Here is a 23,924-nt window from a genome sequence, read left to right as displayed (position 1 = left end):
GGTCACTTGTGGGATAACATGACAACAATTATTATTGTACAGCCTGTATAAAACTCCAGGACACCCATTAAAGGATAATTATATATATGTATAATTGTGTGTGTGTGTGTGTGTGTGTGTGTGTGTGTGTGTGTGTGTGTGTGTGTGTGTGTGTGTGTGTGTGTGTGTGTGTGTGTGTGTGTGTGTGTGTGTGTGTGTGTGTGTGTGTGTGTGTGTGTGTGTGTGTGTGCGTGCGTGCGTGTATGCCTGCGTGTGTGTGTGTGTGTGTGATCCTGGACCACAAAACCAGTCGCATGGGTCAAATTTTTTAAATTGAGATGTATACATCATCTGAAAGCTGAATAAATAAGCTTTCCATTGATGTATGGTTTGTCAGGATAGGACAATTCCTAATTCCGGAAGATTTGTTCATTGCTGTTAAAGTTCTGTTAAACATTTATTTTTGGTGACTCTTTGTGTATATGACAGTTCTGATGAAGCTTTACAATCTGATCTGGGAGATGAATGAAATAAAGTTCAGACTGTTCAAAGTGACAGTTTCATAATTACATCAGAGAACCGTTTGTCGTCACACACAACAGATTGCAGATTCCCTGGTGGACACATGAAAGAGAAAGACAGAGAGGGAAAAACATCGCTGAACCAAGCCTGTGGCCATCTGATGTCTAATCTTGCTCTCAGATGATGACAACTGATGGTTGGTGTCCTCTCTCTCTCTCTTTGCCTGACAGGAAATGAGAAAAGCCCTGCTGAAGCCAACACAGGGCCGCCCACTCATTCACCCTGCCAGCGTGGCCCCTGGAACACATTACCATGCAAATGACTAGACGCACTCCTCTCTCAGAGAGCGAAATGACACATTAAATGTTCTGACAGAAGATAAAATACAAAAACTTTCTGAGAACGAGTGGAAAATGATTTCAAAAGTCATAAGCCAAGCTAGGGCTTTATGGATCGAGAGAGATCAGTTCTTTATGAGCCAAAGATAAGATGATAGGATGAATCACACAGATCTCTAATCTGTTGTGCATTTCAACCAGGCTTGAACACAAATGTATGATACTCGCCAGTTTCACACAAAAGAGTTTATTTTGGATGGAGGTGAATTTGATAAACTGCATAAATGAGATTAAGCATTATGTTGTAATTGTCATACATGTTGGCTGTTCCTCATATATGATCATGTTGAAATAGTCAAAATTTCATTGAAAATCTCTTTTGATGTCATAACAATGTTACATTTAGCATGAGCAAGAGTGATGTTGTAGGCCTACGACCATCACTGAAGCACTGAAATAAACAGTTCAATAATCAAGAAGTTAACACTGAGTAACTTACATTTTAAACAATATTCCTGGTTACTTTGAGTATTTTTGCTCCACCAAAAAAAACAGTACCAAACCAACCCACATTTGGATTCACCTGTCGCGAGTCTCCACAACACACAGCAGAGGTGTTTGCATTCCTATAAATCAGTGTTTGAACGAATCAGTTCATCAGACTCACTCATAAAGACAGTCACTTGTGGCTACCTTCTGGCGTGTAACCAACAGGACGAATCACCAAGCAATCTGTGGGATAAAATGAAAATAATTATTAGTGAAGGCCTGTCTGTAACGCGAATACATAGTGGAGCGAAACAAAAAATGAAAAGCCCCAGTGCTGTTAGACTGTACGGGGCAGATCACAGAACACGTTTTTTTGCGTTTGAGGCAAACATTAAAAATGTTACTTATTTTAACTTGAATGCCACAATTTTAGAAAGTCATATCATACGCAAAACCCTGCAAAGACGTCTAATGCATGGAAAAGCAGTGCAGTGGAATGCAAAAACGCCTTATTAAAACGTAGCTCCGCCAATCAAATTCGAGGACAAGAAGTGGTGCCAAATCATGTTTATGAGTCGGTAAATGTTAAGTATCACATAAGTCACATTTTTCATAAATAATGGATTAAGGTGTACTGAGGCTGTTTGAGACAAATGTTAAGAATCCTAAAAGATTCTCCTGATCCAAGGCCAGGGATCCTCAAATCTGGTCCCTGCACAGTTTAGTTCCAACCCTAAATCAAACACACCTGAACAAGTTATTCAAGGTCTTCAGTTTATTGCGGGTATGTGAGTTCAATCATGGTTTGAGCTAAACTCTACAGGACAGTGGCCCTCCAGGGCTGGATTTGAGGAACCCATGTCCAAAATCTGAAGTCTTTGATCGCTAGTTTGACATGAGCTGATTAACGACCATTGCAATCAAATTTTACCTCCGACGAAATTCTGGCACTGTCAGAAGATTTAATGCACAGTCCTGCAGTGTGGCCTCTCCTACGACAACCGTCAAATCAAAAACCAATAGGAGCGCAGAACCTGCAGACGCAATTAGTTGGACAACACCAAACCACCACTTGCTCCACACACATCGTCTTAGTTTTTTTCCATTTCTCTTTTCAAGACAAGCCATGATCAAAATGAATCCTATGTTTTTGTTTGCTAGCCACCATTTTATTCACAGTCACCGAACGTGTCACTGATTGATGAAGTAAAACTCCGGACACGTATGCATCCGTTTTTAATGCGTCTTGACAGCCGTATAGTCTGACATGAATGACAACGAATATCCTACAGTGTGACATGGCGTACAGGGTCATGTTCGAACAGTCTGACAAGCAACAGTGGTAAAGGACTATTATCGTACAGTGTGCTTTACCGACCTCAGAGTATTCGTAACAGCCTCAACATGATACTGTCATACCGAGACTTGACTGCAGTTTATCCTCCATTCAAATTCAGTTTAGCTCTACAACAGCATTTCTGATGCCTCCAGAACCAAAGGAACAAAAGATGAGAGCAAGAAAGAAACAAATTCTGAGTACTATTATGTTCAAGGGGGAATCTGATGAGGTCTTTGATTCCTCTGTAGCTGTTGGGAGCAAAAGGAGTCACTATGGGGCACCGTCTGCCAAGGCAATTTGAGAGCTTTCCAATGGCTTCACACTTCAAAAGTGAGGAGCAGAGTTAGATGAATGGATGTTTGGTCCCTTGCAGGTTTTTTGAGTGCACCAGGGAATGCATTCAGCATCACCCCATTACCAAGGAAAAACACAACCAAATCAAAATGGAGACAAAACAGAAAAGAAACAAGAAATGGCTGCAACTGCCTTCAAGGGGGGAGCACGGTCCCGTTCTTTTAGCCTCACAAACAAACAGTGAAATCAGATTCCAGAATGGCAGATGAGAATAGTCATGCTAATTGCCAGGCAGTTGAAGCCTAGACAATTTTGACAGTTTTATTATAGTTTTCTAAGCCTTTGTTTTGCATATTATAACAGAATTCCACACCATTTGCATCACTCACTCAGGAACCTGCAATTTTGCTGTTTACATCACCGTAATAAACGGCTATCTTTGACAGTGTGCAATCCATTCCCTGAGTGCTTTTGATTGTATGGTCTCCTGAGAGGCTGCCTGTGTGAGCCTGCACCTGCATTCCCGATACAAAGAGACTTAATGCATTTGCAGTTTTGGACATGATGATTTTGTCTCCACAGGACAAGGTAAAAAAAAATAAAAATCAACGGCTTTTCATTCAACGGCTGTGTTCATGAGTCAGGGATTTTTAGCATGTGTTAGCCATCTGTGACCATTTAGACCTTTGCACCTCTGCAATTTGCTCCAAGCGAGAGCGAGAGACAGACAAGAAGGCTTGTTACAGTGTTGTACAAGGTCAGTCCTCAGTAGAAATTTTTTTTTTTAAATGTGGTGATTTCCGAAAACATGACTCAAATTGGTCTGAACCGTTAAAGGGATAGTTCTCGCAAATTAAACTGTTTAAGGGATAGTATATATATATATATATATATATACACATACATACATATATATATTAGAGAATGCATAATTAAAGACTGTTACTGATCAATTTAAGTCTATTAAACAATTGTAAATAATAGCAGTTCATTTTGGCAACACTAAAAACTAAATCTACCAAAAAAATAAACTGAAGCTAGAAAATTAAAACAAATAAATAAACAAGGATAGAGTCAAAACTACAATAAATTAAAAATAGAAATGAAACAAAATTGATATTCGCATGTAAGTCATATGGACCATTTTTATGGTACATTTTGGTGCCTTTGATCATATTTGGAGCTTGACCATGCACCATTTACTTTAATTGTAAAAGAGTTGCATCAACATTCTAATAAACTTTTGCTTTTGTGTACAACAGAAGAAAGAAAATCACATCTGCCGCATCTGAAATTGTATATACTGTATAATAGTACATTTGGTTTTAAACTTACTTTGCGACCGTTAAAAACTATGTTCTACAGAATGAATGTGTGTTGTATGAATGAAATTCGGACATACTTCATCCGCCATATTGTCATTGTCATCATGTAATCTACGGTGTCATGCAGTTGCGTCGCTTCACCTCCATTCACAATCCTCTCAGTTGGACGCATAAAGTGTCCATCAAATGCACACTTCAGAATCTGTCCGGAAGCAGTAGGCTATTATAGGTCATCCAGGTATTTTTCGCCTACTGTAAATTCGAACATACTACTCGGCTCACATACCATTTTTCACCCACTATATAGTATTGAAGAAGGCATATTATGATGCAGCGACGGTTTGGAACGACATGAGGATGAGTAAATGATGGCAAATTTCATGTTGGGGTGAACTATCCCTTTAAGGACTAGTAGAGAGGCTCATCACAAGCCATGACATCAGGCATCTCTAAAACAAACACTGAAGCAGGTCAGTAGTACCTCACTGCTGTTTCTTCAGCTTAGATCCATCCACTGCCATTTTCCCAGCCTGTCAGCCGACTCCCCTGAGGCCTCCTCAACCACCTCGACTTTCATTGTGCAACAGGCTTCTTTGGCTTTGAGAGGAACATAGGGCTGGGTAAGCACCTCCACAAAGCCTCTAATCAGTGGCATACACAAACTGCCGTCCCCCAAGCCCTCAAGCTCTTCCAAACTACAGCCCTGACTGGCTGAATGCAACCGCGCTGTCAGAGACGTTTACTGGGCAGAGGTGGAATTAAAGAAGAGAGCGAGGGAATAAGCATTTAAAAGTTTGTGCGTCAGCAGTCACACACGATAAAACGAAACCAGAAGCAAAGCAGAACTAAATAATAATAATACCGAAAGTAAACAAATTAAAGGGAGACCTAATGATGACCTGATTTTAATAATCTTGAATAAGTCCATCATGCATAACTGTTAATGTGACGCAGGCAAGGAAAATGATAAAAGGAACCATTTTCATTGACTGAACCCGGGCTTTTATGTACTCTTATCAGTTAGGATACATTAAGAGTTCTGCTGACTGTTCAGGAAAAGTTGCGCAGCCCTTAAGATTTATACAACCAACTTTAAATTGAATTCTCTTTATGTTCCTCGTTTCACTTTTATACCTTCCAGAAATATTCATCTGATGTCTCCCATTTAACTTCCGTAGGTGAATTGTTTCCATAAGCTCAAGGATTCTGTCAACTGAATTACACAATAAATGGCCACACATGTGATCAGAATTCAAATTACCACAGAAAACTCAAATATTCCCCATACATACTAGCTCTTAATCCCTCCAAAACGTTCAGTATGAAGCGGTCACAATGTTTAAAGCAACTGAAATTCTCTTTGGTGACAAAATATGCCAAGACCACTGAACTCAAAACTTTATAAAACATCCCTGGCTTATGAGGAAATTACAGCTTTGAACTCTTTCGCTGCACACAACTGTATTGCTGTGCTTGTGACTGCCAGTAATTGCATTAATATTTATTGAAGTATTAAAACCTCTTCCCTGATAAGACTGCCGAGAGGACCTACTGGTTCCCTCTTCTAACAATAACAAGGCAGATAGAATGAACTTCATTTTTTTTCTCAACAAAATTCAAAGTATTTCAACAGCTGCTATAATCAAAATTCAAATGAGGGTGGGGAAAACTCCCTACATCAATAAATGAAAGTTTAACTTAAGACTGTCTCAGCGCCGGTTTCCATGGTGACAAAGCAGCCCTCCTTTGCTCTCAGATCAATGTTAATGTCACACATGCCGCGAGGCTTTGCTCTTATCAGTCGAGAGCTTTTTCCCATGGCTGTCCTCCAAAGATTGCTAGACTGCTTTACACTGAGAACTATACTGAACATCATGTTGTTGGAAGGGACAGTGGAGTATTTCATAAACAAATAAAAGACGCGTGAACAGACTGGGGTATGAACGGTGTGGAATTCTGTGCCTTTCCAGATTTCAACATTCACCCCCCACATATATACGTATATTTACCCTGACACACATATATATATTTATACACATATATACATACATACACATATATTATATATTTAAAAAATTTTATGATGAATTTGTTAGATGCAAATAATCGCGATGAATCAATTTGAAAGCACTTATATATATGTATGTATTACTATATTATATACAATACAATAATTTAAATAATTAGTAATTTATAGTTAGATATACATAATATACACTCACCGGCCACTTTATTAGGTACCCCATGCTAGTAACGGGTTGGACCCCCTTTTGCCTTCAGAACTGCCTCAATTCTTCGTGGCATAGATTCAACAAGGTGCTGGAAGCATTCCTCAGGGAGTTTGGTCCATATTGACATGATGGCATCACACAGTTGCCGCAGATTTGTCGGCTGCACATCCATGATGCGAATCTCCCGTTCCACCACATCCCAAAGATGCTCTATTGGGTTGAGATCTGGTGACTGTGGAGGTCATTTTAGTACAGTGAACTCATTGTCATGTTCAAGAAACCAATTTGAAATGATTAGAGCTTTGTGACATGGTGGAAGTAGCCATCAGAGGATGGGTACATGGTGGCCATAAAGGGATGGGCATGGTCAGAAACAATGCTCAGGTAGGCCGTGGCATTTAAACGATGCCCAATTGGCACTAAGGGGCCTAAAGTGTGCCAGGAAAACATCCCCCACACCATTACACCACCACCACCAGCCTGCACAGTGGTAACAAGGCATGATGGTTCCATGTTCTCATTCTGTTTACGCCAAATTCTGACTCTAACATCTGAATGTCTCAACAGAAATCGAGACTCATCAGACCAGGCAACATTTTTCCAGTCTTCAACTGTTCAATTTTGGTGAGCTCTTGCAAATTGTAGCCTCTTTTTCCTATTTGTAGTGGAGATGAGTGGTACCCGGTGGAGTCTTCTGCTGTTGTAGCCCATCTGCCTCAAGGTTGTGCGTGTTGTGGCTTCACAAATGCTTTGCTGCATACCTCGGTTGTAACGAGTGGTTATTTCAGTCACTGTTGCCCTTCTATCAGCTCGAACCAGTCTGGCCATTCTCCTCTGACCTCTGGCATCAACAAGGCATTTCCGCCCACAGAACTGCCGCTGACTGGATGTTTTTTCTTTTTCGGACCATTCTCTGTAAACCCTAGAGATGGTTGTGCGTGAAAATCCCAGTAGATTAGCAGTTTCTGAAATACTCAGACCAGCCCTTCTGGCACCAACAATCATGCCACGTTCAAAGTCACTCAAATCAACTTTCTTCCCCATACTGATGCTCGGTTTGAACTGCAGGAGATTGTCTTGACCATGTCTACATGCCTAAATGCACTGAGTTGCCGCCATGTGATTGGCTGCTTAGAAATTAAGTGTTAACGAGCAGTTGGACAGGTGTACCTAATAAAGTGGCCGGTGAGTGTATATATATATATATATATATAAATTAATATAATTTTGTAATTATTTCTTTAAATCTCTTTCTATATATATATATATATATATATATATATATATATATATATATATAGGCCTATACGATATATATATATATCTTTACAAATTTTTGTTAGATACGATTAATTGCAATTAATCAATTTGACAGCACTTTTTTAATTTGATATGAAAATCATAAAACATATTTGTTATTTATAACTTTTGTGTTATATAAATACCTATGTGTATTACCATATTATATATACATTACTATATTTTAAATAAGTCATTTATAGTTTTATATATATATATATAAATGTGACCCTGGACCACAAAACCAGTCACATGGGTCAATTTTATGAAATTGAGATGTATACATCACCTGAAAGCTGAATAAATAAGCTTTCCATTGATGTATGGTTTGCTAGGATAGGACAATATAGGACAATGAAAATCTGGAATCTGAGGGAGCAAAAAAATCGAAGCATTGAGAAAATCGCCTTTAAAGTTGTCCATTTATGTTCGCGATTGTGCTGCATTCACTCACAAAAATAAATGTTTGATATATTTACAGTAGGAAATTTACAAAATATCTTCATGAAACGTGATCTTTACTTAATATATAGCCTAATGATTTTTGGCATAAAAGAAAAATCAATCATTTTGACCCATACAATGTGTTGTTTATTGCCACAAATATAACTGTGCTACTTGAGATCCAGGGTCACAAATTAGTAATATCTTTTGTCAATTATCTCTTTAAAATCTCTCTCTCTCTCTCTCTCTCTCTATATATATATATATATATATACACTGTATATAGTAAAAAATATACATATATATATATTTTAAATTATGACTAATTATACTATTTTAATAATAAAATAACATTATAAATATTAAGTCATATACATTTATTTTACATAATATCAATATTTATAAATGTGTTACATAAACATTTTTTGTTGTAGTGCTGGGAATTGAACCCATGATCAGTGACTAAATGCATAATGTATACTGACAAACTGAAGCGTATAATAGCATACTAATGGAGGTTACTAATGTACTCAACTGTTACAATTACAAACGCAATAATGTTAGCGTTGAATAAATATGCATTAAATGTTAGAGGTAATAGACTTACTAATAAGTCAGAGAGTTGAGTGCATTTCTGTAATGAAGCAAAATTTAGCAAATGTCAACCAGTCACCTCAGAAGACCCGTAGCCCGGATTCTTTAACCACAGACTAAAACATTTGTATCAAGCCCTTAGAGAACTAGTCTTTACCTGTCACACTTAATCATGGGTGCACCTAAACTACATGGCAAAGTTTTTTTTCTCACTGACCTGCTCTTAAAAGTAGATTAACCCCATAGTGCAATTTGAATTTGTCCTCAGCCCATTGTAACAGGTCACACAAGGGCTGGTGGTCTCGATTTTCCCAATTACAGCATTCAGACGGGTTCTGAACTGTTCCCTTCTTGTATGTTTTTCTTCTTGAATGATTTGCATTTAACTGCTATTCAACTGCTTAGAGCTCAGGGATTTTCAAAGCAAACACTTGAAATCTTGACTGCAGTCAGAGTTCATTCTTTGGATTATTTCAACAGTATCATCAAGAATATTCTCACACCCATCTGTGAACTTCAAGGGAAGAATGGCTATGCTTCAGCTCAATTTGCTTTTTCAGCATTTCAAAATGCTTCCCATCACATGATTTAACAATTATCTTGATATATGCAGATTTAAGCATGCCAATCAAACGGATCTTTATGCATTCTGCATCGTTATTATAATATATTTAGTCGAATTCATTACACCTCAGCAGCTGCAATTAGCACTAAAAGTGTTACCAGATTGAGAAAAAGACAACAAAATATATCCCTCAGATTGCTGCTTGATTGATTCACTGTTTAAAGAAAATAATTTTATTGGAGGCGTCTTGGCACCTTTTTTATTATTTAACACTCAGCTAAATACGCTTATAGAGTCAACCATTAAATCATATTAGGATGAGCGAGACAGGTATGGAATTTTCTACATCTGACTTTCCAAAGAGACAATATTGCCCCCATATGGCTCTGAAAGTTATAGCAAATCAAGCAACACGAGGAATGAACATGAACCTGATGAAGAACAGTGATTAAACCACAGACACATAAATATGTCTATGTTGACAACACATTTTATTGTAATTATAATAAAGAATAACGAGAAAGACTAGGTAAGGAATGGAATACTGGCATACTGCTTTCTGCATACTACTTTTTTGAAAAACATGTGTAACAGGGTGTATTATGCAAATGTTTCCAATGTTAGTATGCTTCATTATCTCAGAGATCAATTTTTAATTCAAGTTTATTGAAAAATGTGATAACCTTTGACAGTCTGAGAAATAGATGTTTAATATTGTGGTTGAAATATCTTCTTGTTCATTTGCTAAAAATTTTAATTTGGGAGACAGTAGCCAGAGCAATATTACAGTAAAAGAGGGGTATTCCATTATGAACAGCATACTTACAATTAGGCATACTGTGCACAGTAATCATACTGCAGAAATAGTCAGAGAGGTATGCGATTTTGAACATATAATAATGAACATTTTTATACTATACACATTATATTGAAGGAAAAAACTGTGCAGTATAGTGATATGCCATTCAGCATACAGAAAATGTTCATACTGTGATCAGCATACATACTAGTATGCTAGTGTGCCCTTGCAAATATAGCATACACAAATATGCATAAAATACAAAGTATACTATATAAATATGAAGTGAAGTGTGAAAATTTGCATACTGTGCACAGTACACACTACCAATGGTGTCACACTATTTGGGGTCGGTAAGATTTTTGAAAGAAATTAATATACTTTTATTCAGCAAGGACACATTAAATTGTTCAAAAGTTACAGTCAAGGCATTTATAATGTTACAAAAGATTTATATTTTCTTTCAACAATGTTGAAAGTTCTATAAACTTTCTATTCATCAAAGAATTCTGAAAAAAAAAGTGTCACGGTTTCTACAAAAATAAGCAGCACAACAGCGATAATAATAAGTATACCAATAACGTTTTTGTTAGCACCAAATCAGCATATAAGAAAGATTTCTGAAGGATCATGTGACACTGAATGGCTGCTGAAAATTCAGCTTTGCCATCACAGGAATACATTACATTTTAAAATATATTAAATTAGAAAAGAGTTATCTTTAATTGTAATAATATTTCACAATGTATCAAAATCTTACCGACCACAAATGTTTGAATGGTGTTGTACATTCTACTTGAATGCCATTCTGAACATAGAATACTGTGCATTCTACAGGAAAAGTAGTATGACAGCATGCCAGTCCGAACTCAGACCAAATGAATGATCTGTGAGCAAAGCTGATTTTCAATATCATTTAGGGTCATTGATGGTCCTTATGTAATTATTTGACACCAGTGCAGCACAGTTACTCACGGAGGGGGGGAATTGAGGTCAAGTATGCACGTAGAGTTGAGCAAATACTTCATTGTTAGCATGCCGCCGGGATGCAGCCGTGTCACACTAGAAGTGGAGCGACTGCCCTCCTCAGGTGAAATCTTTGATCAGTCCGCCACCTAGTGAGACATCCCGCAGTACAGCTCTCCATGCTTTGGATGCCTTCTCACTGAATTCAAGCCTCTGGAAAAACAGATTGCAATACAAGCTCTGACTAAGCTTTTGAAGATAAAAGCCTCTTCTGACCCTTTGATAACCAGCCCAGGGCTTACAGTGGACTAGCTGGATGCCTTTGAATTGCATTACACATTTTCCCCCTTTTTCCTCTTAATGCTAGCCGGGCCTTTTAGAGACAAAGGGAGAGAGAATTAAATTGACATTAGAGCTACAAGGAGCACAAAGCATCAATTACACTTGTAATGAAGCATGTAACAATATAGGGTAGATAAGCAGTTGTGTGGGACAGGGTGCTTGCCTAATCGTCCATATTGATCCTACTAAACAAGAGGTCAGATCGCATTTGCATACTCGCAGGGACAAGCGCCATTTCTTTTCCACAATGCGGTCTTGCCACAGGCATTTCTGAATATAAAGGGGCACGCCACAATGATGAAGATCTTAAATGCCAGCTGACATTCGGTTCATGTTGACGAGTGATAGTGAAATCAAATTACCTTTGATACTGTGGAATATTCCACATTCAAAATGTATTCATGAGATGGAAGCCGCTGCTGGCTTTTTTACATGCAGACTAGGGAAATTTAGAACCACCTGACCACATACAAGAGAAGAAGTATTGTATGGAGTGTCTGCTAAATGAAATATAATTGTAAATGTAAGTATGCCGCCTATATATGCAATTTCTCCCTGCTGAGACTCGGTATGAGAGAACAGTCAAAAGGAACTTTTTACATGCGAGGAACAGATAAATATGGCTAGGTAGAGGCGTCCCTGAGGCAGATTAGCACTGACACAACGCACGTCGATTTTTAATGCCTCGATGATGCGCCTTTGGAAAGCAAGGACTACAGGGAGAACCTGTGACAAGGCTTGAGCCAATTAAGGGTGTTTGTGTGTGAATGCCAGCGCCTGTCATATTAAGAGGAGGAAAGTGGGTCAGCACTTCTCAACACCTCTAAAAAGAGAACGCAAGCGTCAAAACTTTTCCTAGACGAAAGAAAACGAGACCTAGCGGCGCAACAGGGATTTGTTTAGGGTGCTAAACATGTAATTTAGAAACAGTGCATTGTTATGCAAAGATCATTTTTCACAGAAATGTTCGTGTCATAACTCATGCACAGGTGTTGTAAATTGGAGTTTGTTTGTTTGTTGGGAATAGCAGGCATTAAATGTACTAACTACATAACTGAAACAGGTTCCTGAGAGATCACAACAGTTCTCAGCTCTTTTTCCAATCAAAAACACTGCCTATGAATCATCTTGCAATTAGTTGCTGAAGTTTGCAAAATGGCAGCTAGCAAAGATGGCTGAAATCAGCTAGTCATTCTTGACTAACCAAAAATGAATATAGGTATCTGTCAGGACCATTATTGTCAAATATGATTGACAGTTAGCATACAGTTAGGATTGGCGATATGGTTCCGTTCTGGGCGAGAACTCCCTGCGCATCCATGCAGTCTAGCTTGGATAAGAGCGGGGAGAGAGCAGCAATAACCCTCCTTAGGGTAAACAGACCAGAAACAACATGAATGTATTGCAGATATCATTAATTCATTTTAATGTACAACATAATTAGAGAATTTTAGTCCGATTCATGGGGAATCAGAATGCCAAATCCTGACTGGGCGAGAGGAGGAGCTGGGGATGGAGGAGGGTAATTGGCTCCTGAGAAACGCGATAGCTGCTGCTAATACTGAAGGAGCTTATATATGTATACAGTGATAGGTGTCGTATTCATATAGGTAGGATCAGGTGAGAGTCAGCTGATGCCAGCTTGACAAACGTGACCTGCCAGAACTGACGCTACACTTGATGTGTTTTCAAGCACATCCAAGTGCGACATTATTTTGATTCTTAATGGTATATTTGGCTATGTTTGGCCATCCATGCATCCCACCGCTTGAGAATCCATTTTAATGATTCTCTATGTAAGAGAAACTCAGTTGCTTATCAAACCAGTATCAGTATAACCTGCAGCAGCAGAGCACATTGTCTTCACAGCAGGCATTTTTGTTAAGACTTTCATCACTTGGTTTTTATAATAAAACATGTAGTAAATAAATAAATAAAATAGCCTTTATACAGAGATTATGTGCAATATTCTAATTGGTTTCCATGTAAGCTAACATGTTTTTTTATATTAATCTTTTTATCTTAATTTGTTTTGCACGTTGTTCATTTAGGCTATTTATTATTTTATCTCTCATAATGTGACTTTTATATCTTACGATGTGACTTTATATCTTATGCTAATTTCACAATTATTCCATTCCATATTTCCATATAGAATAGCATAGGTATTTATTCTATTTAAGCTTATCTTTAACTTTTATTTATTTGTGAATAAAAATGATATACATTTTAATATAAACAATATTTATTTTAATGTACTTTTAAATGTAAGGTAAAAAATATAAGGTAAAAACAGCATTTTTAATTTCTCCTCATTTTTATTCTTAATTTTTTGCACATTTTTCATTTATTTTATGTTTTTATTTCTCAAATTGTGACTTTTAAATCTCATAATGTGACTATTTCTTATGCTATTTTCACTCCAAAAAATATATATAAACAATAAAAAAAAAAATCCAGTACCTTTAAATGGAAGTTAACAATATAAGATAAAAATGTTTTATATGTTAAGAGTACTCGACATAGACCCATTCCTAAACATGGATGTACACTCAAAAAAATTAAATCTTATGAATTATTTACCTGATGACTTACTATTTAAGCTGACAAACAATATCTGGTTTGAATTAAGGAGAAATGGAAGGAAACAATGTATCAGGCGTTCAGGCCATGCTTTTTGTACCATCTACTCAAACTAAAACCTATAAAATATTTAAAGGGGGTTGTTGAAGATGCTGTGCTCACTAAAAGCAGCCTCATTTCAGTCCATAATCCAGACATCTTTGTTCAAAGTGCAAGGAGAACAGGCTCTCATTTCAATGATAGATGGATCACTCATCCTGCACAAGACCAAGACCTGCATGAATTAATCTCTTCACCCCTGACTCATTTCCCCTCCGCCTGCCGCTGCAGAATATGACCTCATCCTCCCGTTATTCAGTCTGATGGAGAGACAAAACAAAGGATGGTTATGAAGAGTGCAGAGGGTGGCTTTTCCCTTCCATAAATCTGACTTATAGGTTGCCTAGACTATGGATTGTGATTGTTTACTTCCATCCATAGCTGAAGAATGCTGATCCAGGCGTTTTAGGGCACAGGGAGCTTTTAGCCTGCAGAAGACATGTCGATTGCCCATAGCTAGGTTATGTCAAAAAAACAAAATGTTACTGCCATGTTGAGTCAATCATATGTCTTCACTGGGCTGCACACAATGAACTTATGCTGCAGCCTCAGATGTCAAAAACTGACAGACCTGTCGTGTACTGAAAATAAGCTGCCTGTGGAACATTATTTGAATTGTAATAAAAAGTCAAATGTTTTGACTGATTTTAAAATGTTCATCACTTAAAATCCACCATCGCTGTAACTACTATATATCTAGATTAAATAGCTATAAAAAAGTTATTTACATGGTTTTAAATTATTCAATATTACATGTTCCATCTCATGTTAATAAATGAATAGAAATGAATACAAAAAATGAAAACAAAAAAATGTTTAAATTCCACACAGACGTCCAAACTTCGTACATGAAACAAACAAGGCTAACAATCAACTAACAGATCATTTTTAGAAGAACAAACACATCATCTTGACATCACAAGACAATAAGTCACTAAATGTGACAACAAAAACAGTGTACATAAAACTGGCAAACAGTCAAACAATGCAGCCGTTTTACAAATGAAAATTAGCCCATGATTTATGCCCCGTTTACACGAAGGGTAGGCGCAGATATTTTTGGGTATATATAAGGGTTTGGCCTACACGAAAAACCTGTTTTTATCACAGAAAACGATTATTTCTAAAAACTCCGGCCAAAGTGGAGATTTCTGATAACGCCGGTTATATGTTGCCGTGTCAACTGGGAGAAACGGCGTTTTAGGTTTTAAAACGTCACTGTTACGATGCAGCAGACACAAGGGGATCCATTCGCAGCATTTATTAAGAGTAGTCAAACAGGCAGGGATCAACAACAGCAAACAGGGCAATGGAGACAAGGCAGAGACAAACCAGATACAAGCAAAGGGTCGTGGCAGGCAGAGAGAATCAGAGTCCAGTGAAACAGTCCAGGGTCAGGGCAGGCAAAGAAGGGTCAGCAACGATAAACAATCCACAGGTCAAACACAGGAATCAAACTCGGGAGGATAATGCTCAGAAATGCAGTGTAACACTTAAACAAGACTTCGCGGTGACTGAATGAATGAGCATGGTATAAACAGACTGAGACTAGCAGGATGACAAGACACAGGTGAATACAATCAGTGACAATGAGGTACAGGTGAATGTAATCAGTGATGATGAGTCCAGGCAGTGAGTGTGGGAAATGTAGTTTGTGAGGAAGTGATCATAGTCTATTGTGGAGCGCCCTCTGGTGGCTCTCGAGGGCACTCCAGCTGGTGATCGTTACATAGCCCCCCCCCCCCCCATGGGTGGTGGCATGGAGGCGGATCCGGGGGCGGGATGGAGGGACAGGTCCGTGGAGCAGAAGAGGACCTGGAGACTGCGACAGGACGGAAGGCCAGGGCGGAGCAGACAGTCCATCGGGCGGCCAGGGCGGAGCAGACAGTCCATCGGGCGGCCAGGGCGGAGCAGACAGTCCATCGGGCGGCCAGGACGGAGCAGACAGTCCATCGGGCGGCCAGGTCGGAGCAGACAGTCCATCGGGCGGCCAGGGCGGAGCAGACAGTCCATCGGGCGGCCAGGGGGGTGAAGACCCTTCGGGCGGCCGCGGCGGTGAAGACCCTTCGGGCGGCCACGGCGCAGGAACAGGCACCGGCTCAGGAACAGACTCTGGCTCTGGCTCAGGAACAGGAACAGACTCTGGCTCGGCAGAAGTAACGTGAACAGTCTCTGAATCGGCCATCTTGTCCGTAGACACTGGCTCGGAGGCAGCCATCTTGTCCGTAGACACAGGCTCAGAGGCAGCCATCTTGTCCGTAGACACTGGCTCGGAGGCAGCCATCTTGTCCGTAGACACAGGCTCAGAGGCAGCCATCTTGTCCGTAGACACAGGCTCAGAGGCGGCCATCTTGTCCGTAGACAGTGGCTCTGCAGAAGTGACGTGGAGCGTCTCTGGCTCGGCAAAAGTGACGTGGAGCGTCTCTGGCTCGGCAGAAGTGACGTGGAGCGTCTCTGGCTCAGAGAAGTGACGTGGACAGTCTCTGGATCGGCAGAAGTGACGTGGACAGTCTCTGGATCGGCAGAAGTGACATGAACAGTCTCTGGATCGGCAGAAGTGACGTGAACAGCAGCCTCTTGCTCGGCAGGCGTGACATGAACCTCTGCTGAGACATGACGAGGCTCTGGCTGGACGTGGCTGACGTGAAGCTCTGGCTGGACGTGGCTGACGTGAAGCTCTGGCTGGACGTGGCTGACGTGAAGCTCTGGCTGGACGTGGCTGACGTGAAGCTCTGGCTGGACGTGGCTGACGTGAAGCTCTGGCTGGACGTGGCTGACGTGAAGCTCTGGCTGGACGTGGCTGACGTGAAGCTCTGGCTGGACGTGGCTGACGTGAAGCTCTGGCTGGACGGTCTCTGGCTGGACGCGGAGATCAGGTGATGACCTGGCGTACCGCGGAAGGAAGCTCTCCAGACATCGGCCGAGTGCCTCTCTCCACTGCAGACCCGAGAGATCGGGGAGCTCCCTCGGGTCGACCTCCTTAGCCCCTAGCCGGTAACACAGCTTAATCGCCTCATCACCGAGAGAGCAGGAGGCAGCGAGAGGGGCAAACCCCCAGGTATACTGGAACAGGTCACGGCTATCCAGGACCAAGGCCGCGATCTGACCGGCGAACTCCCGGCTCATGCTGGGAAGATCAGGTGAGATCTGTGCTGCTGGATCTGGGTGTGGCGAAGTCTTCTGTTACGATGCAGCAGACACAAGCGGATCCATTCGCAGCATTTATTAAGAGTAGTCAAACAGGCAGGGATCAACAACAGCAAACAGGGCAACAGAGACAAGGCAGAGACAAACCAGATACAAGTAGTGATGTGACATCTGAAGCGAGGCTCCGGAGCTTGTGTCGAGCAAAAAGGGGCGTTCCAGATGAAGCCCCGATTCGAGGCTTGTGTCGTTTCCGTGAAAATCACGTGACGATAACAAACGAGGCCTCGGATTGTGTTGAATACGTCATTGCTTCATTCTGAGTATCGCTTCCGGATAAAAGTGGTTCGAAACCTCGCGCCTCTCGTGGGTTTTGCAGTAGGCGTTTGCATTGGTGTTGAAGTGTTGGTTGTACGAAGTAGTGAGTAGCGAGTTGTAGCGAGTTTGTAGTAGCATAGTTATCATTATATATCATAGCCTGTATTATATATTATATTACATTATACTTAGTTTAGTAGATTATTAGATTATTAGAGTAAAGTATACATAGTTCAGTAGATTATTAGAGTAAATTAGCCTATATCTAGTTCTAGTTGCTATATATATATACATATATTGGTAGTAGTGTTATTATTGTATATATATATATATATAATATATATATATATATATATATATATATATATATATATATATATATATATATATATTATTGCTATTATTATTATTCTAAGACTAGACTGTAGGGAAAGCCTTAGAGTGCAAACGTTAAAGGCAAACCTAGAGCCCTTACAATGGAGCCAGCAAGAAAGAGGAGAACTTCTCCTGTCTGGGAGCATTTTGAATTGATTGCTCATAACAAGGTTTGTATACATTTATATAATTTATTATCATAACATCACATAATCCTCACCATATCGCTGTATAATCACAATGTGTATTATCTGCATGTTGAAGGTGAAATGTTTGCTGTGCCATAAAGAGCTGACTTACAGCAACAACACCTCTTCAATGCTTAGGCATTATCGTGCAATGCATGAGGATGCACAACCTGCTGCAAACAGACCAGCCACTAGTCAAAGTAATATTTAATCTTAATTTTTTTATTATGTAAATAATGTGTTAGGCTCCTACAATACACCAGCATTGTACTGTGTTATAGATTACAGAAAGAAAATGGTGGATGAGGCTTTGGTCAACATGGTCATCAAAGACTCCCAACCCTTTTCTGTTGTGGATGACGTGGGGTTTAGGGAGCTTGTGCATGTGCTGGATCCATCCTATGTTCTCCCAACAAGAAAGGTATGTATGTGAATAGACTAAAGTAGTTTATTGTTATAAAGTCAGAATGAATAGTAACAATTAATATTTTCATTCTCAGGCTTTGAAGTCCATGGTTGACACCCGGTATGAGGAGGCTAAGGAGAAGGCCAAAGAAAAATTGGACAATGTTGTTGCTGTTAGCCTTACGTCCGACATGTGGACGTCCATCAACATGGAGGCTTACCTGGCTGTGACTTGTCATTTTATTGATGCCAATGACCAGCTTGGGACAATCTTGCTTGGGGTGCAACATTTCCCAAACACCCATACGGCAGACAACTTGGCTATTGCCCATACCATGGCCATGGAGGAGTGGGGCATAAAGGATAAGGTGAGGTGCCTTGTCACGGATGCTGCTGCCAATATGATTGCCTGTGTGAGGGCATTGAATATTAGGCATGCGATATGCATTGCACATGCATTGAATTTAATTGTCAAGAAGTCTTTCGATGATGTGCCAGGCTTAAATGAGCTTCGCACCAAATGTAGGAAGCTTGTAACCTACTTCAGGACCAGCACAACAGGAAAAGAAAGACTGGCCCAAGTGCAGGTGCAGATGGGGAGGCCTGCTCTGAAAATGATTATTGAGGTGGACACTAGATGGAACAGCACTTACAGCATGCTGGAAAGGCTCTATGACCTGAGAGAGCCAGTGGGGGCAGCTCTAGCCTCTTTGAGGACAGATGTAAGCCCTCCTACTTCATTGGAGTATGAAACAATGAAGGATGCTCTCGACCTACTGGCCCCATTCCACCAGGCCACAGTAGAGCTTTCTGCAGAAAAAAGAGTGTCTGCTTCAAAGGTTATTCCCCTAATGAAGATGCTGAACCACACAATAGTAAGAAAATCCGAGGGCTTAACATCAAATATGGCAAGGCAGCTGGCTGACAACCTTGTCCGTCGCGTCAGAGAGCATGCGTTACAAATGGAATCCATTAGTGTGATGACGATGCCTACATTGCTGGACCCTAGGTTCAAAAAACTAGGGTTCCTAAGTCCAGGGAAGCTCCAAGAAGCCATTACAAGACTAAAGTCAGAATGTGCCAATGTTATCAGAAATTCTGAAACAACACCCCCAGCTCAAGTACCTGCCTCACAAGCTGGGCCATCTACAACCTGTGGTAAGTAGTCTATGTCTTATGTGAATTTTCACATTTGTAATGTCATGTAATGTGAACCATTGAGAAGTGAGTGTTTTCCCTTGTATAATTATAGGTGACCTTTGGCATCTACTGGACAGCACAGTGGATAACAGCAGACGGAGCTCCAGTGTGACCGCAGATGCTACTATTGAGGTGGACCGTTATTTGTCAGAGACAAATCTGGCAAGGACTGAGGATCCGCTGGGTTATTGGAACAAACAGAAGCTCCAACATCCCAATTTATATAAGCTGGCACTTACGTTCTTATGTTGTCCGGCATCATCGGTGCCCTGTGAAAGGGTGTTTTCTAAGGCTGGAGAGGTGGTTTCCAAAAAGAGAAACCGCCTCAATCCAAATACTGTAAAAAAACTTTTGTTTTTAAATAAAAATCAGTAAAAATGTTCCCATCCCTGTTGCAGTTTGCTGTTCCACTCCCAGTTCCATAAGCACTACATAATTGTACTCCCAGTTCCATAATCACTACACTATTGCACTCAGTCAGCACTGCACTCAGTGATTTCTTGACACTCATTTGGGGCATTCACTGTCATCACTAACCCAAAGAACTACTGAATACAAAGTTATGTGTGTGTGAGTTGTGTGTGCAGAGGTAAACACAAGCAGAGTAAAAAACTTTATTTAATACACAGGCAATAGAAAAAGGGTGTGCCCACACCATGACAATTTGGTTGCTCAGGATGAATAGATTTGTGTGCGATACATTGCTTTGCACAGCAGGTGTCACTAGGGAGCACACTGTTTCATGAGGCTTCAGGTAAACGAACCTTTTGGTGAACCAATGGGCTGGAAAGCCTCAGTGGTTCAGGAAGCCTCATTTGGCCATCACTAGATACAAGCAAAGGGTCGAGGCAGGCAGAGAGAATCAGAGTCCAGTGAAACAGTCCAGGGTCAGGGCAGGCGGAGAAGGCTCAGCAACGATAAACAATCCAAAGGTCAAACACAGGAATTAAACTCGGGAGGATAATGCTCAGAAATGCAGTTTAACACTTAAACAAGTCTTCACGGTGACTGAATGAATGAACATGGTATAAATAGACTGAGACTAGCAGGATGACAAGACACAGGTGAATACAATCAGTGACAATGAGGTACAGGTGAATGTAATCAGTGATGATGAGTCCAGGCAGTGAGTATGGGAAATGTAGTTTGTGAGGAAGTGATCATAGTCTATTGTGGAGCGCCCTCTGGTGGCTCTCGAGGGCACTCCAGCTGGTGATCGTTACAGTCACATTATGCGCCAGAAACTGCTTAACGCCATGCAAGCGCCCAGTTTGGCATAGTTATTATGTCTATAGTTATGATGGCACTCGACGGCGTATTTATGCGGGTTGATGTAAATGACCACTTTTTAGAAAACGATGTTGTGTGCACGATGTTATTATTGAAAACGGAGGGGGTGGGGGGGGGGGGGGGGGGGGGGCTATTCATTTCTCTAAATACCCGGCTATGTGAAAATGTGGCCTTACTCACCCTCAAGCCATCCTAGGTGTATATGACTTTCTTCTTTCAGACGAATAAAATCGGAGTTATTAATAAACACCCTGACGCTTCTGAGCTTTATATTTGCTGTTACTAACTTTACATGATTTATTTACATTCCTACCGAAGGATACAGTAACTTAAACTGCCGTTGGAGAAATGTCCGCTGGCTTAAGAGATTTATAGTGTTTAAATTGTTCACTGTTAAATGCGCTTATACCATAAACAAGATAGTTGACAATGCCCAAGTATGAGGATGAGAAAGCAATGCGGGATCAGCACTCCAACTTACTGCAGTCAGCTCATATATGGATCTATGTTCTGAATGGATGACAATTTCTCCAAATAACGTACCTGCCATATTTATCGAGTTCATTGCGGTAAGGCATTTTCTCAGTTTTCTTGTGCTTTTCCAGTTTTGCGAGTTATTTACTTGTTATCTCTACTCTTGTAATCTCTTCAATGCTCACAGTCAGTAGCGATCATGGTAGCGATACCTCAAAAATGGCGCCGCGGTGACGTCACACACAACAAACCCACGTGTCTGAAAAAGACAGATTGCTGATATTTACATTACGCCATAACGCACTACGCTACTTCTGACGTCATAAGTTGCGCTGTATACGCAAGTATACTGTATATGGCCATTTACTGCATATTAGCTAGAATTTTACTTTGTAACGTTGTTAAATATGAATATTTTTCTTACACAAACTCATCGCTTAGCTTCAGAAGGCCTTTATTAACCCCCAGAGCCGTGTTTTTTGAGCTTCATACTGATTGTTGCAATTCACTGCCATTATAAAGCTCGGAAGTGTCAGGGTGTTTATTAATATAACTCTGATTGTTTTCGTCTGAAAGAAGAAAGTCATATACACCTAGAATGGCTTGAGGGTGAGTAAATCATGGGCTAATTTTAATTTTAAAGTGAACTACTCCTTTAAGCACCAAATCAGCATATTAGAATGAGTTTTTTGTATTATGTATTTTTAATCAAACAAATAATACATTCTTATTATTCTTATATTGATTTTTTTTTCACCATTGATAATAATAAATGCTTCTTGAAATCAGTATAGCTATTGCATTATATGTATTATTTCTTTCTTTTTCTTTTTTGGGGTTTACACATTTCTGAAGCTGCAATAAATGGTTACATTTATTCATTTATAAGATGTTTGTCACTATGGATTCTATGGAAATTGGATTCTTTAGTTTATTTTCAGGATTATTTACTGAATATCAGGTGTTATATAAATTGTGCTGTATATCAAGGTTCACCAAAAGCTGGTTGTATATGTTGGCAAAAAACTCTGTCAACTATGTTGATCATGAATGAAATCAAGAACAAGGAAGATCTGCAAGCAATGGGCATTAGCAAAGACGGCTGGGTACTGAGTGTTCATCTTTAACCCTTAGGCTTCCGAATGTACCTCTCATCACAGTAATACCTTTAATCATCTCAAATCAGCGAGACAGTTTGCCCCAGCTCTGCCTCAGATGTCTAAATCAAGCGTTGCCTGGAGGAAACCCAAAGTGTGACTGATCACTAATAAGCTTTAGTCTATTACATGTCACCAAGCAAAGCCAACATGGCTGCTGACATCAGAACTCATAGCGGTGTCCTCATTTTGCTTAATCTTGCTTAAAATAAACCTCTTTTGTCACACCTCTCAATCCCTGTGTGTCAACACAAGCTGAATTGTTTGGTAATATCTGCTATTTTGCAAGCAAATGACAGCAGCACTCCTCCTCGAGCAAAGGATGAGGCAGAACAAGCTAAGATAAAGCTTGAGCCTTAAGTCAAATGAAAGTCAAAGCATATAACATTCAACACAGTTTTCATAATGCATCTATGAAGAGCAGGCAGAATTTTCCTCCCATGTTCTTTAATATGTCCCGATCCTACAGGCTTAGCCAATAGCATCTGACGAAGAGAAAAAACACATCTACCCAAGTCGATGTCAGGAGACTCATCACTATTGAGCAGTAAAATGTACTGTTTTAATATTCAAGTCACGTCTTGCACACAGATGGGAGAGCGGTGTGTGTCTAAGACTAAAACAGATAACAGTGTTAACTGAAAAAAAGAACAATAATATGTTCCTATAGCAAATGCACATGGTTCTCCAACCAACAAAAAGCTACTGAATGGAAAATTCCAGCAAATGTGACACTCTTAAAGGTTATATCAACCAAAATCACATTTTATGGCTCATGCTTGAGGTGGTGAATGATTTATTAAATGTTTGACATCCATTTTGTCAAGAATGTTCATGGCGAGGCGACAATGTAAATGTAGGCAGCGCTCAAGCTTTGAGATTTGTTACTGAAGCTGCACATTTTAAAGGCTTGTCCATCTGAAAAGCTATAGGGGTCCAAAAGCCTGAGACCACTGTGACAATGCCTCTATTTTGTATTTAATACATGCACATTTTATTTTTTTAATACAAAAATCTTTTTTTTAACAGAATAACAATTGAAAAATGTACTCAATCCATTACAGAGTTCACAAATTTGATATATTTGGATTAACTATATATTTAGATATAAAACCATATATTTGAATCCTATAAATATACACACTGTTTAAAGGTTTGAGGTAAG

At 39.8% G+C, this 23,924-nt stretch overlaps 2 protein-coding genes across 5 annotated transcripts in view; one reads left to right on the top strand and one right to left on the bottom strand.

Annotated features, from left to right (window-relative positions):
* kaznb (kazrin, periplakin interacting protein b) overlaps positions 1-23,924 on the bottom strand; it is a 188,728-nt gene that overhangs the window by 157,310 nt on the left and 7,494 nt on the right. The gene's annotated exons all lie outside the window — the stretch shown is intronic.
* Positions 18,108-20,220, top strand: LOC130085599 (E3 SUMO-protein ligase ZBED1-like). Its single transcript, XM_056251451.1, has 2 exons — positions 18,108-19,796; positions 19,891-20,220. Exons 1-2 carry the CDS (start codon positions 18,746-18,748, stop codon positions 20,211-20,213), a joined length of 1,374 nt encoding a protein of 457 aa, XP_056107426.1. The 5' UTR covers positions 18,108-18,745; the 3' UTR covers positions 20,214-20,220.

This window comes from Rhinichthys klamathensis, unplaced genomic scaffold, assembly GCF_029890125.1.
Source record: "Rhinichthys klamathensis goyatoka isolate OS25496 unplaced genomic scaffold, OSU_Roscu_1.1 h1tg000082l_1, whole genome shotgun sequence".
Lineage (NCBI taxonomy): Eukaryota > Metazoa > Chordata > Actinopteri > Cypriniformes > Leuciscidae > Rhinichthys > Rhinichthys klamathensis.
The sequence above is the reverse complement of the archived record's forward strand: the minus strand, read 5'-3'. Positions and strand labels throughout refer to the sequence as shown.

Bases quoted from the DNA above. Each gene is read 5' to 3' on its own strand.
- LOC130085599 (XM_056251451.1), top strand. From the start codon at position 18,746: ATGGTTGACACCCGGTATGAGGAGGCTAAGGAGAAGGCCAAAGAAAAA. The intron at 19,797-19,890 runs GTAAGTAGTCTA...GTATAATTATAG, and splicing joins TGGGCCATCTACAACCTGTG to GTGACCTTTGGCATCTACTG.